Below are 19,112 nucleotides of genomic sequence, written 5' to 3' on the forward strand. Positions count from 1 at the left end.
TGGATGTTTTTCTCTCATCAATGTTTCTTTCTTTTTTTAATATATATATATTTTTTTATTGATTTCTTACAGAGAGGAAGGGAGAGAGATAGAGTTAGAAAGATCGATAAGAGAGAAACATTGACCAGCTGCCTCCTGCACACCCACCGGAATCGAACCTGTGACCTTTCAGCCCGCAGGCTGACGCACTATCCACTGAGCCAAACTGATTTCGGCGACACGTGGATGTTTCTAACTCTCTATCCCTCTCCCTACTTCTCTGTAAAAAAAAAATCAATAAAATATATTGTATATTTTTAAAAATAAAATAAAATAATAATAACAATAACAACGACCTCAGCAGGTGCCCGCGGGCGGAGCATTTATTTCAGGAGACAGACTGACAAGCACTCCCAGGGCCCGGGCTTCTCAGGGCGGCCCCGCCCCGTCCTCACTTCCAGCGGCCCCCCAGGCGGCCCTTCGCTGCCCCCTTCCGGCTGCGGGAGAAGGAGGGGTGTCGGGAGGGGGCTCCTCAGGCCTCAGAGATGGGGCCCCGGGATTCCCGCCCCCCCGCGCCCAGAGGGAGAGGCGGGCAAGTGCGTTCTCATCGGGGTCCGCTGGCTGGGGCCTGAGACCCCAGTGTCACGGGGGTGGGTGCCTATGTTGTGATGAGGTGTTGGGGGAGGGGGTGCTGCTGGGGGTGACGTCCCCGCTCCGGGGCGCTGTCCGGGGCCTGCAGGGTGCTGAGCAGCCGCCGGGGCCTCCACCCACTCGAGGCCGGGAGCGCGGAGCAGGGGGGCAGACAAACACGTGCCGGCCGCTGCCCAAGGTCACCCCCCATCCTTGAGGACCGGTGACTTAGAGGGACAGGGCCCTGGCTGGTGTGGCTCAGTGGATAGAGCGTCGGCCTGCGGACTGAAGGGTCCCAGGTTCGATTCTGGTCAAGGGCACATGACCGGGTTGCAACTTGATCCGCAGGGTGGGGCGTGCAGGAGGCAGCCGATCCATGATTCTCTCTCATCATTGATGTTTCTATCTCTCTCTCTCTCTCCCCCTCTCTGAAATCAATTTAAAAATAAAATAGAGCCCTAACCGGTGTGGCTCACTGGATAGAGCGTCGGCCTGCAGACTGAAGGGTCCCAGGTTCGATTCCAGTCAAGGGCCTGTAGCTTGGTTGTGGACACATCCCCAGTAGGGAGTGTGCAGGAGGCAGCTGATTGATGTTTCTAACTCTCTCTCCCTCTCCCTTCCTCTCTGTAAAAAAAAAAAAAAAAAAAAAAAAAAAAAAAAAAAAAAAATCAATAAAATATAATTTTAAAAATAATATAAAAATAAGCCCTAGCCGGTGTGGCTCAGTGGATAGAGCGTCGGCCTGTGGACTGAGGGGTCCCAGGTTTGACTCCAGCCAAGTTGCACATGCCTGGGTTATAGGCTCCATCCCCAGGAGGGGGCGTGCAGGAAGTAGTCGACCAACGATACTCTCTCATCATTGATGTTTCTATCTCTGTCCCTCTCCTTTCCTCTCTGAAATCAATAAAAATATATTTTTAAAAAATAAAAACAAAATAGATGGGCGTGGCGATGGCAATGGGGGCCCCAGAAGAGAGACGAGGTCAGAGAGCAAGGACAAAGCCAGAGGAAGGGGCGGAGGGCAGGGGGAGTCAGGGCCTGGGGCTCAGTCACACTTACAACTTCTGGGCGTGGCTGATGCGGTTGTAGAGCAGGTTGATCTGCCGAGGGAGGAGGGGGGTGATGCTGGGACAGCCAGCTGGGGACAGGCCCCCCCACACCTGCCCGGCCCTGCCCCAGCCCAGCCCGGTCCAGCCCAGCCCAGCCCAGCCCCTGCCCAGCCCCGGCCCAGCCCAGCCCAGCCCAGCCCCTGCCCAGCCCCGGCCCAGCCCAGCCCCTGCCCAGCCCCGGCCCAGCCCAGCCCAGCCCAGCCCCTGCCCAGCCCCGGCCCAGCCCAGCCCAGCCCAGCCCCTGCCCAGCCCCGGCCCAGCCCAGCCCCTGCCCAGCCCCGGCCCAGCCCAGCCCCTGCCCAGCCCCGGCCCAGCCCAGCCCCTGCCCAGCCCCTGCCCAGCCCCGGCCCAGCCCAGCCCCTGCCCAGCCCAGCCCGGCCCAGCCCAGCCCCTGCCCAGCCCCGGCCCAGCCCCGGCCCAGCCCAGCCCCTGCCCAGCCCGGTCCAGCCCAGCCCAGCCCGGCTCAGCCCAGCCCCAGCCCAGCCCAGCCCCTGCCCAGCCCCTGCCCAGCCCCGGCCCAGCCCAGCCCCTGCCCAGCCCCGGCCCAGCCCCGCCCGGCGAGGCCCAGGCCAGGCGGCTGCACCTCATACTTCTGCTGCTTCATCTTCTCCATCAGGTCAAACTTCTCCGACTCCAGCTGGTGGATCCAGTCCAACAGCTCCTGGGCCTTGGCCCTGGCAGGGCAGACGGACGGTCAGGACGGGAGAGGGGGCAGGGGGAGAGGGGGGCTGGCCATCCAAGGCTCAGAGAGGGAGAGGGCACTGTCCGAAGCCACACCGCACGACTCTGCGCTCTGAATGTGGTATCCGTTTGCCGTTGCGTTAATATTCGAGCGAGAGATACTCAACGGGAACGGAAGTAAAGGGTTTGAAAATCTCTGCCCGTGCCCTAGCTGGTGTGGCCCAGTGGATAGAGCATCGGCCTGTGGATTGAAGGGTCCCGGGTTCGATTACGGCCAAGGGCACAGGCCTGTGTTTCGGGCCTGATCCCCAATAGAGGACTTGCAGGAGGAAGCCGATCCATGATTCTCCCTCATCGTCGATGTGTCTCTGTCTCTCTCCCTCTTCCTTCCTCTCTAACATCAATAAAATACATTAAATAAAATCTCTGCCTGCTCTCTCCTGACGCGAAATGGAGACTCACATTCCCCTGTCGCCACGGTCGGCAAACCGCGGCTCGCGAGCCACAGGCGGCTCTTTGGCCCCTGGAGGGTGGCTCTTCCACAAAATACCACGGCCTGGGCGAGTCTGTTTTGAAGAAGTGGCGTTAGAGGAAGTTTACGTTTAAACAATTTGTCTCCCCAAAGAAATCTCAGCCGAAACCGGTGTGGCTCAATGGATGGAGCGTCGGCCTGCGGACGGAAGGGTCCCGGGTTCGATTCCGGTCAGGGGCATGTACGTTGGTTGCGGGAGCATCCCCAGTGGGGGGGGGGGGTGCAAGAGGCAGCTGGTCGGTGTTTCTCTCTCATCAACGTTTCTAACTCTAGCCCTTTTCCTTCCTCTTTGTAAAAAGTCAATAAAATATATATTTTTTATTTATTTATTTATTGTTTTTGTTTTGTTTTTTTTTGTTTTAAGCTAATTTAATGAGAAGCAAAGGCAACGGGGTACATAATTAGTCATCTATCAATAGTTGCTGAGAATAAAATATATTTTTAAAAATAAAAATAATTTCGCCCGGGTTCAAGAAGGACTCCCAGCTCCCTGTCTCAGACCCAGGCCTCCTCCCGCCCACCCCCCTGCCCCCCGCCTACCTGAGCTGCTCCTCGCCCATGTGGTCGATGTCCAGAGGCTTCTTCCGCTCCGACAGGATGCGAAGCTTCATCTCCCGCCCCGTCTGCCGCTTCCCCCGCTTCTGTTCCGCCTGCGCATGGGGAGGGGACACCTGGAGCTGGGGTCCAGGTCCCTCCCCTCCTCCCTCAGACCCAGGAGCCCAGGCCCCCAGCCCCTCCTCCCTCAGACCCAGGAGCCCAGGCCCCAGCCCCTCCTCCCTCAGACCCAGGAGCCCAGGCCCCCAGCCTCCTCCCTCAGACCCAGGAGCCCAGGCCCCAGCCCCTCTTCCCTCAGACCCAGGAGTCCAGGCCCCCAGCCCTCCTCCCTCAGACCCAGGAGCCCAGGCCCCAGCCCTCCTCCCTCAGACCCAGGCTCCCAGCCCCTCCCTCAGTCGCCTCCTCCCTGGGAACCTGGACCTCAGGCCCTGGAGCGGAACGCACCTTGACCAGGTAGCCCCCAAAGTGGGCCCCCATGTTGGACAGGACCTTCTTCTTCTTGGCGTCATCCTCCGCCCGCTTCTTGGCCTCCTCCTCCTCCTTCCGCATCTTCTCCTCCTGTGGGAATAGGGGTTCAACCCTGATGCCTGACCTTCTCTGGCTCCAGGGGCTGCCTGCATCCCTTTGCTCCTGGCCCCTTCCTCCCTCATTTTAAAAAATATATATTTTATTGATTTTTTTACAGAGAGGAAGGGAGAGGAATAGAGGTCAGAAACATCGATGAGAGAAAAACATGGATCAGCTGCCTCCTGCACACCCCGCACTGGGATGTGCCCGCAACCAAGGTACATGCCCTTGACCGGAATCAAACCTGGGATCCTTTCATCCCGACGCTCTAGCCACTGAGCCACACCGGGTAGGGCTCCCAGACCCTTCTGACTCCCTCCCACCAGCCCGCTCCTGACGGCTCTGAGCCTCCGGGATCATCCGAGACCATCTCCCCATCTCCAGATCCTCAGCCACATCTGCAAAGTCCCTTTTTCAGTGGAAGGTCCCAGGAACCAGAATGTGAGCTGCTTGGGGTCACCCTTATTCCGCTCACTACACCACCCTACTCCCGTCCCTCAAAAGTGGTCCAGCCAAAACCGGTTTGGCTCAGTGGATAGAGCATCGGCCTATGGACTCAAGGGTCCTGGGTTCGATTCCGGTCAAGAGCATGTACCTTGGTTGCGGGCACATCCCCAGTGGGGGGTGGGGGGGAGTGCAGGAGGCAGCTGATGGATGTTTTTCTCTCATCAATGTTTCTAACTCTCTATCCCTCTCCCTTCCTCTCTGTAAAAAATCAATAAAATATGTTTTTTTAAAATAAAAAAGTGTCCCAGGTGGGCGCTTCCTGAATGCCGCCACAGATCACACTTTCGAGGCCTGAAGCCACAGATGCGTTCTCAAACATGCTCACCAGTTACGGACGGGGGGACCACTCCAGTCTGCCTGGGACAGCGGGGGATACAGGGTTATCAGGACTCAGCAGGGAAGCCTGGGGCAAGCGGGGACGAACTGGTCACCCAGACATCCACAGAAAGATGGGCCAAGCGACGGGAAAAGAAAACACGGGGTCTTTGTGAGAGCATGTGCTTGAGCCGCTGGATCCAGCCATGCCTGAAGCAGGCTCTCCCTAGACTTTGGTTTGACAGGAGCCAAGAAAACCTTCTTTCTGCCGCATCGGGCCTGGGTGGGGGTTCCCGTTCCTTCCAACGGAAAGGTCCCTGAATAACGCAGCCGGGAAGACCTTTTTTTTTGGGGGGGGGACCCCAGGGAATATGATGAATGGAACATCGGGTCCCCCACCGGGAGGCACCCACCGCCAGCCGGGCCTGCCGCTCCTTCTCCTTCTCGGTTCTGAAGCGCTGCTGTTGCGCTCTCTCCGCCCGGCGCCACTCCTGGGGGGGGGGGGGAGAATGAGGGGGTGCAGGCACCCCACCCACCCGGGACCCCTCCCCCAGAGGAACGAGGTCAAGACAAAACAAATGAAAAAATAAAGATGCACAAGTTTGCCGAAACCGGTTTGGCTCAATGCATAGAGCGTTGGCTTGGGGACTGAAGGGTCCCGGGTTCGATTCCGGTCAAGGGCATGTACCTTGGTTGCGGGAGCATCCCCAGTAGGGGGTGTGCAAGAGGCGGCTGATCGATGACTCTCTCTCATCGATGTTTCTAACTCTCTATCTCTCTCCCTTCCTCTCTGGACAAAATCAATAAAATATATATATGAAATTTATTTTAAAAATGCACAAGTTTGATGCATTGGACAGGACCTGTTCTCCGTTATCCCCCCGGGACCCCGAAAATGGTACTGGGTGTGGGGGTAGTAGGGGAGGACTTGGGGAGCCCCCCCCTCACCACCACCACCCGGACTCACGATGCGGTCCTTCAGCGCAATGAGCTCCTCCTCCTCCTTCTTGCGCTGCTCGAAGTGCACGTCGATGAGCGTCTGCAGCTCCAGCAGGTCCTTCTCCATGCGCTTCCGGTGGATGTCCTGGGGGGGCGTGGCGGGGGCGCCCCGTTACTCCCGGGCAGCGCCCCGAGGCCTCAGGAGGGGCGCCCCCCAGCCCCCCAGCCCCCAGCCCCCAGCCCCGCAGGAATCCATCAGCGGAGCCGGCAGTTCCGCCCATGGCCAGCAGGTGGCAGCAAAGCGCCGTGTTCGCGCCCTACTTGGCTTTTGCGATTTTTTTCCAATTTGCGTCCAGGCGGCCTAAGGGCTTGCAGGTGCTGGGGTCTGGGGGTGGGTGGGGGGTAGGGGAGTAAGGGGGGGTTACTTACATCGAAGTCCACACGTTCCCCTTCCGGGATCTTTGGGGGGATCAGCGGAGGCACTACGGGGCGGCTGAGGGGACAGGGAAGGAGAGGAAGACAGTGAGGGCGCGAGGTCCCTGATCCGCCCCGCCACCCGGTCCCAGGCCCAGGGACGCCGGGGACACACACAGCTGACTTCCAGGACTTGCTACAAGCAAAGGAATCTCGCGATTATGTTTATTGCATGTTGCATTGATGAAAGGTCACAGATCGCAGGCTGAATAGATACGAGATATTAGGATTAGCCTGTCCCTGGCCGGTGTTGCTCAGTGGACAGAGCGCCAGCCTGCAGACTGAGGGGTCCCAGGTTCTATTCAGGTCAAGGGCACAAGCCTGGGCTCCATCCCCAGTAGGGGGCGTGCAGGAGGCAGCCGACCCATGATTCTCATCGTGGATGTTTCTATGTCTCTCCCTCTTCCTTCCTCTGAAATCAATAAAAATGTATTTTATTAAAAAAAAAATTAGCGTGGCTTGCCGAAGTCGGTGTGGCTCGGTGGTAGAGCGTCGGTCTGTGGACTGAAGGGTCCCAAGTTCGATTCCGGTCAAGGGCATGTACATTGGTTGCAGGCACATCCCCGGTGGGGGGTGTGCAAGAGGCAGCTGTTCGATGTTTCTCTCTCTTGATGTTTCTAGCTCTCTATCTCTCTCTCTCTTCCTCTCTGTAAAAAATCAATAAAATATATTTTTTAAAAAAATTAGCGTGGCTCAGTGGTTGAGCATGGACCTAGAAACCAGGAGGTCCCGGGCTGGATTCCTGGTCAGGGCGCATGTCCGAGGTGCAGGTTCGATCCCCAGTGAGGGGTGTGCAGGAGGCAGCCAATGCGTGATTCTCTCTCATCATCACTGAAGCTTCTCTCCCTCCTTTCTGAAATAAATAACAATGCTTTTGAGGCGAGGAAAAATATTAGTTTTATGTGTTTTGTCTTTATAAAACACAGCTAGTAAAAATATTTTAAAATATACATTGATTGATTTCAGAGAGAGGGAGTGAGAAAGAAACATCAATGATGAGAGTAAATCGTCGATTGGCTGCCTCCTGCAGGTCCTTCACTGCGTGCAATTTGAGCCCACAACCAGGCATGCACTTGCTCTTGACTGGAATCGAACCTGGGACCTTTCAGTCTGCAGGCCACGGCTCTATCCACTGAGGCACACCGGTTAAGGTACAAATAGTCAAAAATTTTAAGTTATGTGCAGAGTTTGCATGATATTTGCATTGCAGGGGTGCGGTCAGCCCTCCCTCCTCTCTCTCTCTCTCTCTCTCTCTCTCTCTCTCTCTCCCCCCCACCCTATCTCTGCAGGTGGGGGACATACTCAGGAGGGTGTGGTTGGGACGCACACACACACACACACACACACACACACACACACGCCCCGCTAGGATCTCACCTCGGTCTGGGGCGCTCCTCCTCTGGTGAAAGGATACAAAGAGAGAGTTAGCCAGAGCTCATGAGGGGCCAAAGAGGGGACCCCCAAACCTTGCCCCCCCCCCGGAGCCCAGTTCCCTCCTCCAGCCGCTCTGGAGGGTTGGAGAGGGCATGGGGGGGGGGGTACTGGGGAAGGGAAGTCAGGGTGGCCGCCAAGGGAAAGAAGGGGGTCACACGCGTCATATATACATTCAGAACTGGCATGGGGACCCCTCCCACTTCCCTGGGGGCCCAGAGGCCAGACCCCGAACCCCAGACCTCCAACCCTCCCCCTTCGACAAACCCAGAGCTCCTGCCCTCCTCCATCAGGACCTAGCGGTTCAGGACCCCCCCCGCCCCCCGCAGCCCTCTCTTCATTCGGTGTCCCCAGCCCCCAGCCCCTGGGGGGGACACAGGCACCCAGACTCGGGGCGCCTGGCCCCCTGCAACCCCAGCCCCCTCCCGACCTTCCTTCGAATGTATATGGAGGAGGAACATGACAGACGGGGTCGGGGGTGCAGGTGGGGGGCGGGTGCCTCCCCGCAAACACCCAACTCTTCTCCCAGCTCCCCTCCGGGCGGGGAGGGGCCGGGGAGAAGGCTTGGGTGCCGGTCCCTTTAAGAAGGAAGGGAAAGGGTTCACGTCGCTGCGGGGCGACTCCCTTCCCGGCCGCCAGAGGGCGCGCGCCCCGCGGCTTAAAGGGACCGTGTCTGGCGGGGGGTGGGGGGTGGGGGCGGGGCGTGGATATCGGGGCGGGGGGGGGGGGGGGGACTAGGGGGAAGGGAGCCCCGAAATCATCCTCAGGAAGCGAAGCGGCCGCGGTTACCTCGCTCTACCACCGGCTCCGGCTCCTCGGGGGCTGGGGAGGGGGGCGGGGGGGCAGGGAGAAGCCAGGGGGGGGGGAGGTGCGGGAAGGGGGGGCGGCCACGAAGGGGCGCGGGGCGCGGGGTGCGGGGTGCGGGAGGGGAGAGAGGGGAGAGGCTGTTAGAGGAGCTGAAACCCAGGTCCTGGGGAGCCCCCACCCCAGCTGCCACCGGGGGGACAACGGTCCCCCTCCCCCCCAGACCCCCCTCCCTTCCCCTCTCCCCCTCCCCGGCCCGCTTCCAGCTGCAGCTGCTGCGTCCTGGTCCCGGGCCTCACCTTCCTCCTCCTCCTCCGCAGCCTCCTCCTCTGCAAGGGGCGGGGGGCAAAGGGGGAGGCCGTTAGGAGCCCGGGAGCCGGGCAGAGGCCCCGGTTGGGGTCACAGGTGGGCGTGCGGGGGGCAGTGAGCTTTGCCCTCAAACAAGGAGGACCCGGGTTCGATTCCCGGTCGGTCGGGGCACATGCCCGGGTTGCGAACTCCATCCCCAGTAGGGGGCGCGTGCAGGAGGCAGCTGATCCGTGATTTTTCTCATCACTGATGTTTCTCTCTCTCTCCCCTTTCCCTTCCTCTGTAAAATCAATAAACACATATTTTTAAAAAATAAAAAGAGCCGAAGCCGGTTTGGCTCAGTGGATAGAGCGTCGGTCTGCGGACTGAAAGGTCCCAGGTTCGATTCCGGTCAAGGGCGTGTGCCTTGTTTGCGGGCACATCCCCGGTGGGGGGTGTGCAGGAGGCAGCTGGTCGATGTTTCTCTCTCATCGATGTTTTTAACTCTCTATCCCTCTCCATTTCTCTCTGTAAAAATCAATAAAGTATATTTAAAAAAAAAAAAAACTCTCAGGAAACCAGGAGGGTGGGCTTCCCTGCAATGCCCCTCCCAGGAGGCCCGCCTGCCGCCCCCCACCTCCAATGCCGGTGCCCTCCCCTCTCACCTTCTGGCTGCTCCCTGGTGCGGGGGACCCCCGGGGAGAGAGAGAGAGAGAGTTAGAGGCTGGGAGAGAAAGAGGGTCCCCACTTCCCCAGACCCCCAGTCCTCTCGCCACATCACTCACTCCTCATATTCCTGCTCCTCCGTGTCCGACATCCTGGTGCGACCTGAGGACCACAGAGAAGGTGGGGGGGGGGTCTGAGGGAGGAGGGCTGGGGCCTGGGCTCCTGGGTCTGAGGGAGGAGGGCTGGGGGCCTGGGCTCCTGGGTCTGAGGGAGGAGGGGTGGGGGTCTGGGCTCCTGGGTCTGAGGGAGGAGGGGCTGGGGGACTCCTGGGTCTGAGGGAGGAAGCTGGGGGCCTGGGCTCCTGGGTCTGAGGGAGGAGGGGCTGGGGGCCTGGGCTCCTGGGTCTGAGGGAGGAGGGGCTGGGGGACTCCTGGGTCTGAGGGAGGAGGCTGGGGGCCTGGGCTCCTGGGTCTGAGGGAGGAGGGCTGGGGGCCTGGGCTCCTGGGTCTGAGGGAGGAGGAGGCTGGGGACCTGGGCTTCTGGGTCTGAGGGAGGAGGCTGGGGGCCTGGGGCTGAGGGAGGAGGCTGGGGCCTGGGCTCCTGGGTCTGAGGGAGGAGGCTGGGGGCCTGGGGCTGAGGGAGGAGGCTGGGGCCTGGGCTCCTGGGTCTGAGGGAGGAGGTCTGGCCCAGCCCCAGCCCCCTGCACCCCCCCCCCAGCTGTCCTCCTTTGTCTGGTGACAGGGCCTGGAACCCGATCTCAGTGGGATTAGGAGGGCATTTGGGAGGCGGGTGTCCTGAAGACAATAGCCGCCCCACCCCCAGGGGCTATTTCGGGGGGATGCCCTCCAGGAGGACAGAGGACATCTCTTAAAAAGGGTCTGAGTGCGTGTGAGTGAGGGGGGGGGTTCGGGGAGAGTTAGTCACCCCCACTTCTCTCCCCCTCCTTGACCACCCCTCCGTCCGGCCGGGGTCTCCCCACCTGCCTCCCTTACCTTCACCCACAGCCCCGGAGGAGGAGGGACGCCCCGAGACCAGGGCTCCCCCAGGCCTCACCCTCACCCCTAAGTGGACCCCCCCAATCTCTGGCATCCCCCCCCGGCCCCCGAGGTGCCCAAACCCCAGTGCCCACAGAGCCTGGCACTCCCAGTTCACGGCTCACGGGGCCCCGCCCAGATTCGGAGACCCCGTTTCTGATGCCCCATGATCCTGAGACCCCAAAACCGGTGCCCAGACTCAGAGCCCCAATTCCCGCTGCCCCTGAGGATGTCACCAGGAGGAATTTCGCCCGCCCCCTCTGAGCACCCCACCCCCTTGGACCCTCAACTCCCAGAACCCCGGTTCTGACTCTGCCCCCCTCCCCTATTCCTGACATGCAGACTCTGGGACTGCCACCCAAGCCCAGACACCCCCCTGTTCTGGGAGTCCCTGACTCAGACCTCCGGGGGCTTGAGGGCATTTTCTGGGACACCCCAATCCAGGCGCCCCCAGATTCTGTGTGTGTCCCCCACCCCCAAATGCTCATCCCCAGGCCCCTCCGCCTCATCCCTCCCTCCCCTCCTCGCCCCGCCTCTCCCACCTGGATCGCGGGGAGCTGTACCTAAAGCGGGGTCTGCAGAGGCAGGAACGTGAGGGGCAGCTGCGGCACCCCCGTTTATAGGGAGCTCAGCCCCGCCCCCTGGGGGAGGGAGGGGGAATTCCTTTCCCCAAACGCTGGGCCTCGCCGCCCCCTTCGCCCCCCCAGCCCCCTGCAGAGGCCGCCCGGCCCCGCTGGCTCCAGGTCCGTGATCCAGGCCTCTGCTGGCTGCGTGGACCCTTCCCCCCATGAGCTCCTGGGAGCTCAGGGCTGGCCAGGGACCCCTGCGCCCCACCCCCCACCCCGCCCTGGGGCACTGCATGTGGTGCCACTCCCTGTGTTCAGCCCTGGGCTTAGAGAATGCATTTTTATTTATTTTACTTTTTAAAAATATATGTATTTTATCGTTTTTTTACAGAGAGGAGGAGAGAGGGATAGAGAGTTAGAAACATCGATGGGAGAGAATCATCGATCAGCTTCCTCTTGCACACCCCCCTCACCGGGGATGTGCCCGCCACCAAGGTACGTGCCCTTGACCGGAATCGAACCTGGGACCCTCCAGTCCACAGGCCGACGCTCTATCCGCTGAGCCAAACCAGTCAGGAGGGCTTTCAGAAATACTATATTTTTATGGATTTCAGAGAGGAAGAGAACGGGAGAGACGGAAACATCCAGGATGAGAGAGAATCACGGACCGGCTGCCTCCTGCACACCCTCCTAGGGATCAAGCTCGCAACCCGGGCCTGTGCCCTTGACCGGAATCGAACCCAGGATCCGTGGGGCCTCAGGCCGACGCTCTACCCACTGAGCAACACTGGCCAGGGTGAGACTGCCTATGGATGGCGGGTGCGGGGACGGTTCCCCTTTCCCAGGCTCCTGTTCTCCCCCCTCCCCCTGCCCCCTGTCCTGTCTCTCTGTCTCTGTCTCGCCTTCCTCTCTGGGCCTCTCCACTGTGTGTCCCTCCATCCGTCTTTGTCTCCCCCTCCCCGCCCCCACCCTTTGTCTGCCCGGATTCCACCCCGGTGACAACAGGCGCTAAAGCCGGGAAGCAGGTGTGCGTGGGGGAGGGGACCGGGAGGGTGTGAGGCCCACTGGACCTTGTCTCCCCCCCCCCCCCCTCATCTGACGGGGCCTTTTTTGGTATCTCCATCCCTCCTTCCCTGCCAAGCCACGACCTTGACCTCCGTGGAGCCAGCCCTGGCCAGCGAGCACTGCAGCCCTCACCCCTCCCTCCGGGCCTGTGTTGTCTCGCTGCCTCCAATCCCTGTCTCCCTCTCTGTGCATTTCTCCGCAGCTCCCCTGGGCCCCTCTGCTTTGGGCTCTGTGTCTGCGTCTGTGTTCTTCCCCCGCGTCTGTGTCCCTCCGAGCCTTCTTTTGTTTGTCTGTTTGTTCGTTCATCCTCATTTGAGGGTATTTTTCCACTTTGGGTTCCTGAGCCTGTCCTCACTTGGCCTAGGACAGTGGTCGGCAAACCCATGAGTCCGCAGAGCCAGATATCAACAGCACAGCGATTGGCATTTCTCTTTAGAGAGCCACATTGTTTAAACAACTTCTCCCGCCTCTTCTTCAAGACAGCCTCGCCCGGGGCCGTGGTATTCTGTGGGAGAGCCACCCTCCAGGGGCCCAAGAGCCGCGCGGTTTGCCGACCGAGGGCTTAGGAGACCCTTCTGAGGAGATGCCCTCTGTCTTCCTGTCTAGGGCATCCAGAGTGGGAGAGAGGAGGAGGAGGAGCAGAGAGAGAGAAACATTGATGAGAGAGAGAGGCGCATGGACTGCTTGTCTTCTGCATGCGCCCCAACTGGGGCTGGGGGTGGAAGCTGCAGCCGGGCTCCTGCCCCTGGCCAGGAATCAAACCCGAGAGCCCGCAGCTGGGAACTGAGCTCTAACCACTGGGCTCACCAGCCAGAGGTCTCTGTGTGTTCCTGCGGCTGCATCTGTGAGTGCCTGTCCCTCGTGTGTCTGTCTGTGACCCCGTGTCTCTCTGGCGGTGCCCCTGTCCCTCCCTTTTTGGCTCCTCTGGGTCCTTGTGTCCCTGAAGTTACCCCCACCCCCCCACCCCTACCCCCGGGGCCTTCATGTCTGCCTCAGCTCTGTCTGTGTGTCTCCCTCTCCAGTTTCTGGGTCTTTGCACTGATTCCCACGAACCTGGCTTCCCCCTCTCCCTCTCATTCTTGGTGTGTCTCTGTGAGCCTGGGTCTCAGCAGCCCGGTGCCCTCCCCCCAGAGCAGAGGCGCCCAGATCGCCCCCTGCTGGAGACCCAGGTCTGCCCCTGAGGTGCCCGTGGCTTCCGGGGCCGGCCCTCGATTAACCCACCCCCACACCCTGGCCCCGGGGGGCAGACACACACGCACACAGCCTCCCCGCTCAGACACGGCTTTATTCCTCAGGGCTGTGGGCGGCCGGGCGGCGGCCCGCGGGTGGGGGCTCAGCCCTCGAACTTCTTCTTGCGGCCCTCCATGCCACTCAGCAAGTCGATGTTCTTGCGCCAGTCTCCCACCTCCCGGTTTTCCTGGGGAGACGGGGTCAGAGGTGAGAATGTCTTCCCTCAAATGCCCTCCAACCGCCCTCCAGCCTGAGGGGCCACTCTGACCGAGGGTCTGGTTCTGGAGCACTCCCTGCCCCTCAGCATCCCATCCACACTGATCCATGCACTTCCTGTCTCCCTCCTGCACTTCCTGTCTCCCTCCTGCACTTCCTGTCTCCCTCCTGCACTTCCTGTCTCCCTCCTGCACTTCCTGTCTCCCTCCTGCACCACCTGTCTCCCTCCTGCACTTCCTGTCTCCCTCCTGCACTTCCTGTCTCCCTCCCACACTTCCTGTAACCTTCCTATACTGCCTGTTCTCCCTCCTGTACTTCCTCCTGCACCACCTGTTTCCCTCCTGCACTTCCTGTCTCCCTCCTGAACTTCCTGTCTCCCTCCTGCACTTCCTGTCTCCCTCCCACACTTCCTGTAACCTTCCTATACTGCCTGTCTCCCTCCTGTACTTCCTCCTGCACCACCTGTTTCCCTCCTGCACTTCCTGTCTCCCTCCTGAACTTCCTGTCTCCCTCCTGCACTTCCTGTCTCCCTCCCACACTTCCTGTAACCTTCCTATACTGCCTGTCTCCCTCCTGTACTTCCTCCTGCACCACCTGTTTCCCTCCTGCACTTCCTGTCTCCCTCCTATACTTCCTGTCTCCCTCCCACACTTCCTGTATCCTTCCTATACTGCCTGTCTCCCTCCTGAACTTCCTGTCTCCCTCCTGCACTTCCTGTCTCCCTCTTGCACTTCCTGTCTCCCTCCTGCACTTCCTGTCTCCCTCCTGTACTTCCTCCTGCACTTCCTGTCTCCCTCCTGTACTTCCTGTCTCTCTTCTCTCAAGCACTTCCTATAACCCCTATTCCTATTCTGACTCCATGCTACTTCCCTTGTCCTAATGCACTCCTAGCCTCCCCCTTCTACTTCCTGTCTTCCTGGTGCACTTCCTGTGCCCCTCCTGTACTTCCAGATTTTTCTCCCTCCAATTCCAAAGTCCTCGCCCGGAGGCCAGCCTGGGACTGCTGCCCCCACACCCCCTCCGCTAGGCCCCTTTCCGGCCCAGCCACTCACCTTCTCCGTGTCCTCCTTCTTCACCTGCTTGAGGTGGGCGCGCAGGTCCAAGGACTCCTTAGCCCGGGTGCCCAGCAGCGCCTGCATCATGGCGTCCGCCGAGATGCGCACCCGCTTCAGGGTGGGCCGCTTGAACTTGCCGCGGAGGTCAAAGATCTTCTGGGTCAGATCTGCGATCTGGGTTGGGGTGGGGGTGGGGGTGGGGGAAACAAGGGGAATAGAGACCACTGCTCCCTCCACTTCCGCCTCCCCCCACTCCTCCCCGTCCCCTCCCCTCCTTTCCCAGCCCAGGCCCTGCCCAGGCCTGTCCTAGCCAAGGCTCCCATGCCTGGGGTGAAATCCCCTCACTTCCTTCTGACCTGGAAACCCTCCCAGATCCGCCTCAGCCTTGTCTCCCTGACAACCAGGGACACATCCCCGCCCAGCTAGCCGCCTCTCAGGGTCCCCTGTCCACGCCTCCGCTCCTTCAGCAACGCTGGGCGCTCCCATCACACATTTCACCTGTCTTCTGCTGTCCCACCTCCCCCTGCCTGGAGCGGTCTGGCCTGGCCATCCTGTAGCCAGCCTTCTGCCCGCTCCCGGCCGGACACACGGAGCCGACCTGGGTCCCCCGGTGTCCTCCACCACGAGGGGCCAGGCATGGAGGGCCTAACACCCGGACCTGACGGGGACCCCCCAGTGCCCGTGCCTCCCACCTCCGTGATGTTCTTGGTGACTTTCGCCTCCACATCGTATCTCTCCTCGTCCACTTTGTCCACGCGGGCGTGGAGCTGCCGGCACAAGTCCTGGGAAAGAGGTGGCGGTGTGGTAGGGGAGGGCTGGGGACCCGGACCCCTGGGTCTGAGGGAGGAGGGCTGGGGGTCTGGGCTCCTGGGTCTGAGGGAGGAGGCTGGGGGCCTGGGCTCCTGGGTCTGAGGGAGGAGGCTGGGGGCCTGGGCTCCTGGGTCTGAGGGAGGAGGGGTGGGGACCCAGACCCCAGGGTCTGAGGGAGGAGGGCTGGGGGCCTGGGCTCCTGGGTCTGAGGGAGGAGGGCTGGGGACCCGGACCCCTGGGTCTGAGGGAGGAGGGCTGGGGACCCGGACCCCTGGGTCTGAGGGAGGAGGGCTGGGGGCCTGGGCTCCTGGGTCTGAGGGAGGAGGGCTGGGGACCCGGACCCCTAGGTCTGAGGGAGGAGGGCTGGGGGCCTGGGCTCCTGGGTCTGAGGAGGAGGGCTGGGGACCTGGACCCCTGGGTCTGAGGGAGGAGGGCTGGGTGCCTGGGCTCCTGGGTCTGAGGGAGGAGGAGGGGGGCCTGGGCTCCTGGGTCTGAGGGAGGAGGGCTGGGGACCCGGACCCCTGGGTCTGAGGGAGGAGGGGCTGGGGGCCTGGGCTCCTGGGTCTGAGGGAGGAGGGGCTGGGGGCCTGGGCTCCTGGGTCTGAGGGAGGAGGCTGGGGGCCTGGGCTCCTGGGTCTGAGGGAGGAGGGCTGGGTGCCTGGGCTCCTGGGTCTGAGGGAGGAGGAGGGGGGCCTGGGCTCCTGGGTCTGAGGGAGGAGGGCTGGGGGCCTGGGCTCCTGGGTCTGAGGGAGGAGGCTGGAGGCCTGGCTCCCGGGTCTGAGGGAGAAGGGTAGAGGGGCTGGGGTCCTGGGTCTGGGGGAGGAGGCTGGGGTCCTGGGTCTGGGGGATGAGGGCTGGGGGCCTGGGTCTGGGGGAGGAGAGTTGTGAAGCAGACGAAAGCTGGTCTCTGGAAACTTCGAACAAAGCTGAACTCCAGAGCCAATAACCATGAGAATCTACAGAAGTAGGAACAGAGGAACCACTCTCTGGGATCGGAGGCCATACATACGTGTGATCTGGTGAGGGTAAAAATGGGGAGATTGGGCCCCAGGTCCTGAGCAGAAGAAAAAGGGTAGTGAGTGCCAGAGGAGCCCGGGCCTCGGGCTGGACGGGACCCTGCTCAGAGCCTGTACCTGCAGCTCCTCGAAGCTCAGCCCGGCCAGCTCCAGGGGCTGGCACCGCGTGCTCAGGGCGCGCCCCTTCTCCCCGCGCCGCTCCTCCGCCTCGCGCTCCAGCTCCTGCTTCGCGATCTGCAGCATCAGGGTCTAGGGGGTGGGGGTGGAGGGGCAGAGGGAGGCCGGACCTCAACCCACGTGGGGGGAGCGAGATGAAGACCCGCTGGAAGGCTGCCTCCACCCGCCCGGGTCCTCTGATCCCAGCTCTGGACTTGGGTCTTTCTTTTTGTTCTTCTTTTTTTTTTTTTAAATATATATTTTTATTGATTTTTTTTTTTTTTTTACAGAGAAAAAGGGAGAAGGACAGAGTTAGAAGCATCGATCAGCTGCCTCCTGCACACCTCCCACTGGGGATGTGCCCGTAACCAAGGTACATGCCCTTGACGGGAATCGAACCCGGGACCCCTCAATCCGCAGGCCACTGAGCCAAACCGGTTTCGGATGGACTTGGGTCTTTCTGAGTCGCGTCCACTCAAGGTCCATCATCCCCAGGCCCGCTGTTCCAGAGAGGGTCCCCCGGCTGCAAAGCCGCGCCCCCAAACCCAGCTCTCCAAGCCCCACCCACTCACACATTCGAAGCCTCAAGCCCCGCCCCCAAGGACGCCCAGGCTCCCTCTCCAGGCCGGTTCTCACCTTCAGCTGCAGTTTTCTCGAGGCGGAGATCTTAGACTTTTTCTGCGGGGTTGAGATGGAGAGAAATAGGAGGCGGGAAGAGGGACCCAAAGGCAGGCAGTGGGCGGGGCTTAAGAATTCACACCCCCCCCCAAGTCCGGCCCAGACTTGAGCCCGCCTCCAATCCCAGCACTCAGAGTGCGAGAGGCCACGCCCCCTCAGCCCAATCCACCAATCTGGGCCTCTGACTCTGGCTAGGCACCGCCCACCACCTCGTAGGCCAACGCGGTTCCCACGAGCAACGAAACTCCGCCCATAAGCAGCGCTCACCAATCCGAGCCCGGTCCGTCCGGGCGCTAAGCCCCGCCCCTCACACTTCGTCATCCGCTTGGGCTCCGCCCAAGGCCTAAACCACGCCTCCACTAAGGATATGGCCCCGCCCCTTCTCCCAGGCCCCGCCCACCGCGCGGTCTGGCTCACCTTGGCGTGCGGCTCGGTGGCGTAGGCCTTGTAGTTGGCGGAGGAGCGGCGTCGCATCGGGGCCGGTGCGGGTTCCCCAGCCTGGGGTCCGGGGGCGGAGCCGGGTCACCACCCGCACCCTCAGCCCCGCTCCCTGCCCTCCGCTAGGGCTGCAGCCTCCCGCCCCGCCCCGCCCGGAGGTGCAGCCCTGCCCGCTCTCACCGCATTGCCGCTCCTGGGGGTTGAGGGGGGGAGAGAAAGCAGGAAAGGGGGTTCATGGTGGGCCTCTGATCTGTCCCGTCCGCCCCCAAAGGGACCCCAGAAAGCCCCTCTGACCGAGAGGCCCTGCCACCAACTTCCCCGTCTCCGGTCCAAGGAGTCTGACTCCCAAATTCTTTTTATTTTATTTTTTTTAAGAGAGGCCAGGAGGGGCCTCTTTTTTTCTTCTTCTCCTTCTTCTTCGTTAAATATATTTTATTGGTTTTTTACAAAGAGGAAGAGAGAGGAAGAGAGAGTCAAAATATTGATGAGAGAGAAACATCCATCAGCTGCCTCCTGCACCCCCCCCCCAATGGGGATGTGCCCACAACCAAGGTACATGCCCTTGACTGGAATCGAACCTGGGACTTTCAGTCTGCAAGCTGACGCCCTACCCACTGAACCAAACCGGTTTCGGCTGATTCCCAAACTCTTAACCGCATTCGGACCCCCAGGAGTCCTGATCCCCCCCACCCCGCCTCCTTTCTCAGGCCAGGGGGTCCAGCCTCGCGGGCCTCACCCCTGCAGGAGATCGCCCACCTCCCCCCGCCTCGGGCTCAGGAGACCTGCATGCACTCACTCGTCCGCCATGCTGAGACTCGGCCGGGAGCCGGAGGGGGCAGAGAAGGGATAAGAGGCTCCTGGAGAGTCAGCGAGGGGCGTCCGGGGTGACCTTGAGGGCCCCGGGGACTTCAGTCCCGTCCGGGCTGCTCAGGCCTCACTGAGGACACTGATAAAGGGCGAGGGCAGCGACTAAATATACGGCTCCCCCTCCCCCTGCCCAGGAAGCGAGATAACGGGGCGCGTGAGGGGTGGGGCGGGCGGTGCTCCAGCTGGATCATCCCGACACAGAGCTGCCTGGGAATCCGGCTTCTGACCCCCTCATCCCTCAGACCCAGGGGTCCAGACCCCCAGCCCCTCCTCCCTCAGACCCAGGAGCCCAGGCCCCCAGCCCCTCCTTCCTCAGACCCAGGAGCCCAGGCCCCCAGCCCTCCTCCCTCAGACCCAGAGCCCAGCCCCCAGCCCTCCTCCCTCAGACCCAGGAGCCCAGGCCCCCAGCCCTCCTCCCTCAGACCCAGGAGCCCAGGCCCCCAGCCCCTCCTCCCTCAGACCCAGGAGCCCAGGCCCCCAGCCTCCTCCCTCAGACCCAGAGCC

The 19,112-nt window shown here is 61.5% G+C and overlaps 2 protein-coding genes across 4 annotated transcripts; both read right to left on the minus strand.

Moving 5' to 3' along the window:
* Window positions 1-336: 336 nt before the first annotated feature.
* On the minus strand, window positions 337-9,643 carry TNNT1 (troponin T1, slow skeletal type). 3 transcript variants are annotated; one of them, XM_045579705.1, is made up of 13 exons: window positions 9,597-9,643; window positions 9,477-9,490; window positions 8,823-8,852; window positions 8,509-8,541; window positions 7,666-7,687; window positions 6,244-6,307; window positions 5,843-5,959; window positions 5,289-5,366; window positions 3,931-4,044; window positions 3,472-3,581; window positions 2,302-2,392; window positions 1,669-1,709; window positions 337-476 (listed from the first exon to the last, which is right to left on the minus strand). In XM_045579705.1, the coding sequence occupies exons 1-13, from the start codon at window positions 9,626-9,628 to the stop codon at window positions 431-433; spliced, it is 792 nt and encodes a 263-aa protein (XP_045435661.1). In that variant the 5' UTR covers window positions 9,629-9,643; the 3' UTR covers window positions 337-430. The 3 variants fall into 3 exon arrangements, with proteins under 3 accessions (XP_045435661.1, XP_045435662.1, XP_036288398.1); XM_045579706.1 differs by lacking the exon at window positions 8,509-8,541; XM_036432505.1 differs by lacking the exons at window positions 8,509-8,541; window positions 8,823-8,852.
* A 3,764-nt stretch (window positions 9,644-13,407) lies between these two features.
* On the minus strand, window positions 13,408-18,680 carry TNNI3 (troponin I3, cardiac type). Its single transcript, XM_036432522.2, has 8 exons — window positions 18,538-18,680; window positions 17,922-17,934; window positions 17,721-17,801; window positions 17,262-17,303; window positions 16,587-16,718; window positions 15,336-15,425; window positions 14,641-14,817; window positions 13,408-13,559 (listed from the first exon to the last, which is right to left on the minus strand). The coding sequence occupies exons 1-8, from the start codon at window positions 18,546-18,548 to the stop codon at window positions 13,476-13,478; spliced, it is 630 nt and encodes a 209-aa protein (XP_036288415.1). The 5' UTR covers window positions 18,549-18,680; the 3' UTR covers window positions 13,408-13,475.
* Window positions 18,681-19,112: the final 432 nt, after the last annotated feature.

This window comes from Pipistrellus kuhlii, unplaced genomic scaffold (assembly GCF_014108245.1).
Source record: "Pipistrellus kuhlii isolate mPipKuh1 unplaced genomic scaffold, mPipKuh1.p scaffold_m20_p_111, whole genome shotgun sequence".
Classification (NCBI taxonomy): Eukaryota; Metazoa; Chordata; class Mammalia; order Chiroptera; family Vespertilionidae; genus Pipistrellus; species Pipistrellus kuhlii.

What these genes read in the sequence shown, in the direction of transcription:
- TNNI3 (XM_036432522.2), bottom strand. An exon ending in CGAGAAAACTGCAGCTGAAG is followed by an intron (nt 16,719 to 17,261) that starts GTGAGAACCGGC and finishes CCCACCCCCTAG; the next exon opens with ACCCTGATGCTGCAGATCGC. An exon ending in TCACCAAGAACATCACGGAG is followed by an intron (nt 14,818 to 15,335) that starts GTGGGAGGCACG and finishes ACCCCAACCCAG; the next exon opens with ATCGCAGATCTGACCCAGAA.
- TNNT1 (XM_045579705.1), bottom strand. Translation starts at nt 9,628, where the DNA reads ATGTCGGACACGGAGGAGCAGGAATATGAGGA. An exon ending in GGGAACGTGTGGACTTCGAT is followed by an intron (nt 5,960 to 6,243) that starts GTAAGTAACCCC and finishes ACGCCCCCCCAG; the next exon opens with GACATCCACCGGAAGCGCAT. An exon ending in TGAAGCAGCAGAAGTATGAG is followed by an intron (nt 1,710 to 2,301) that starts GTGCAGCCGCCT and finishes CTCCCTCGGCAG; the next exon opens with ATCAACCTGCTCTACAACCG.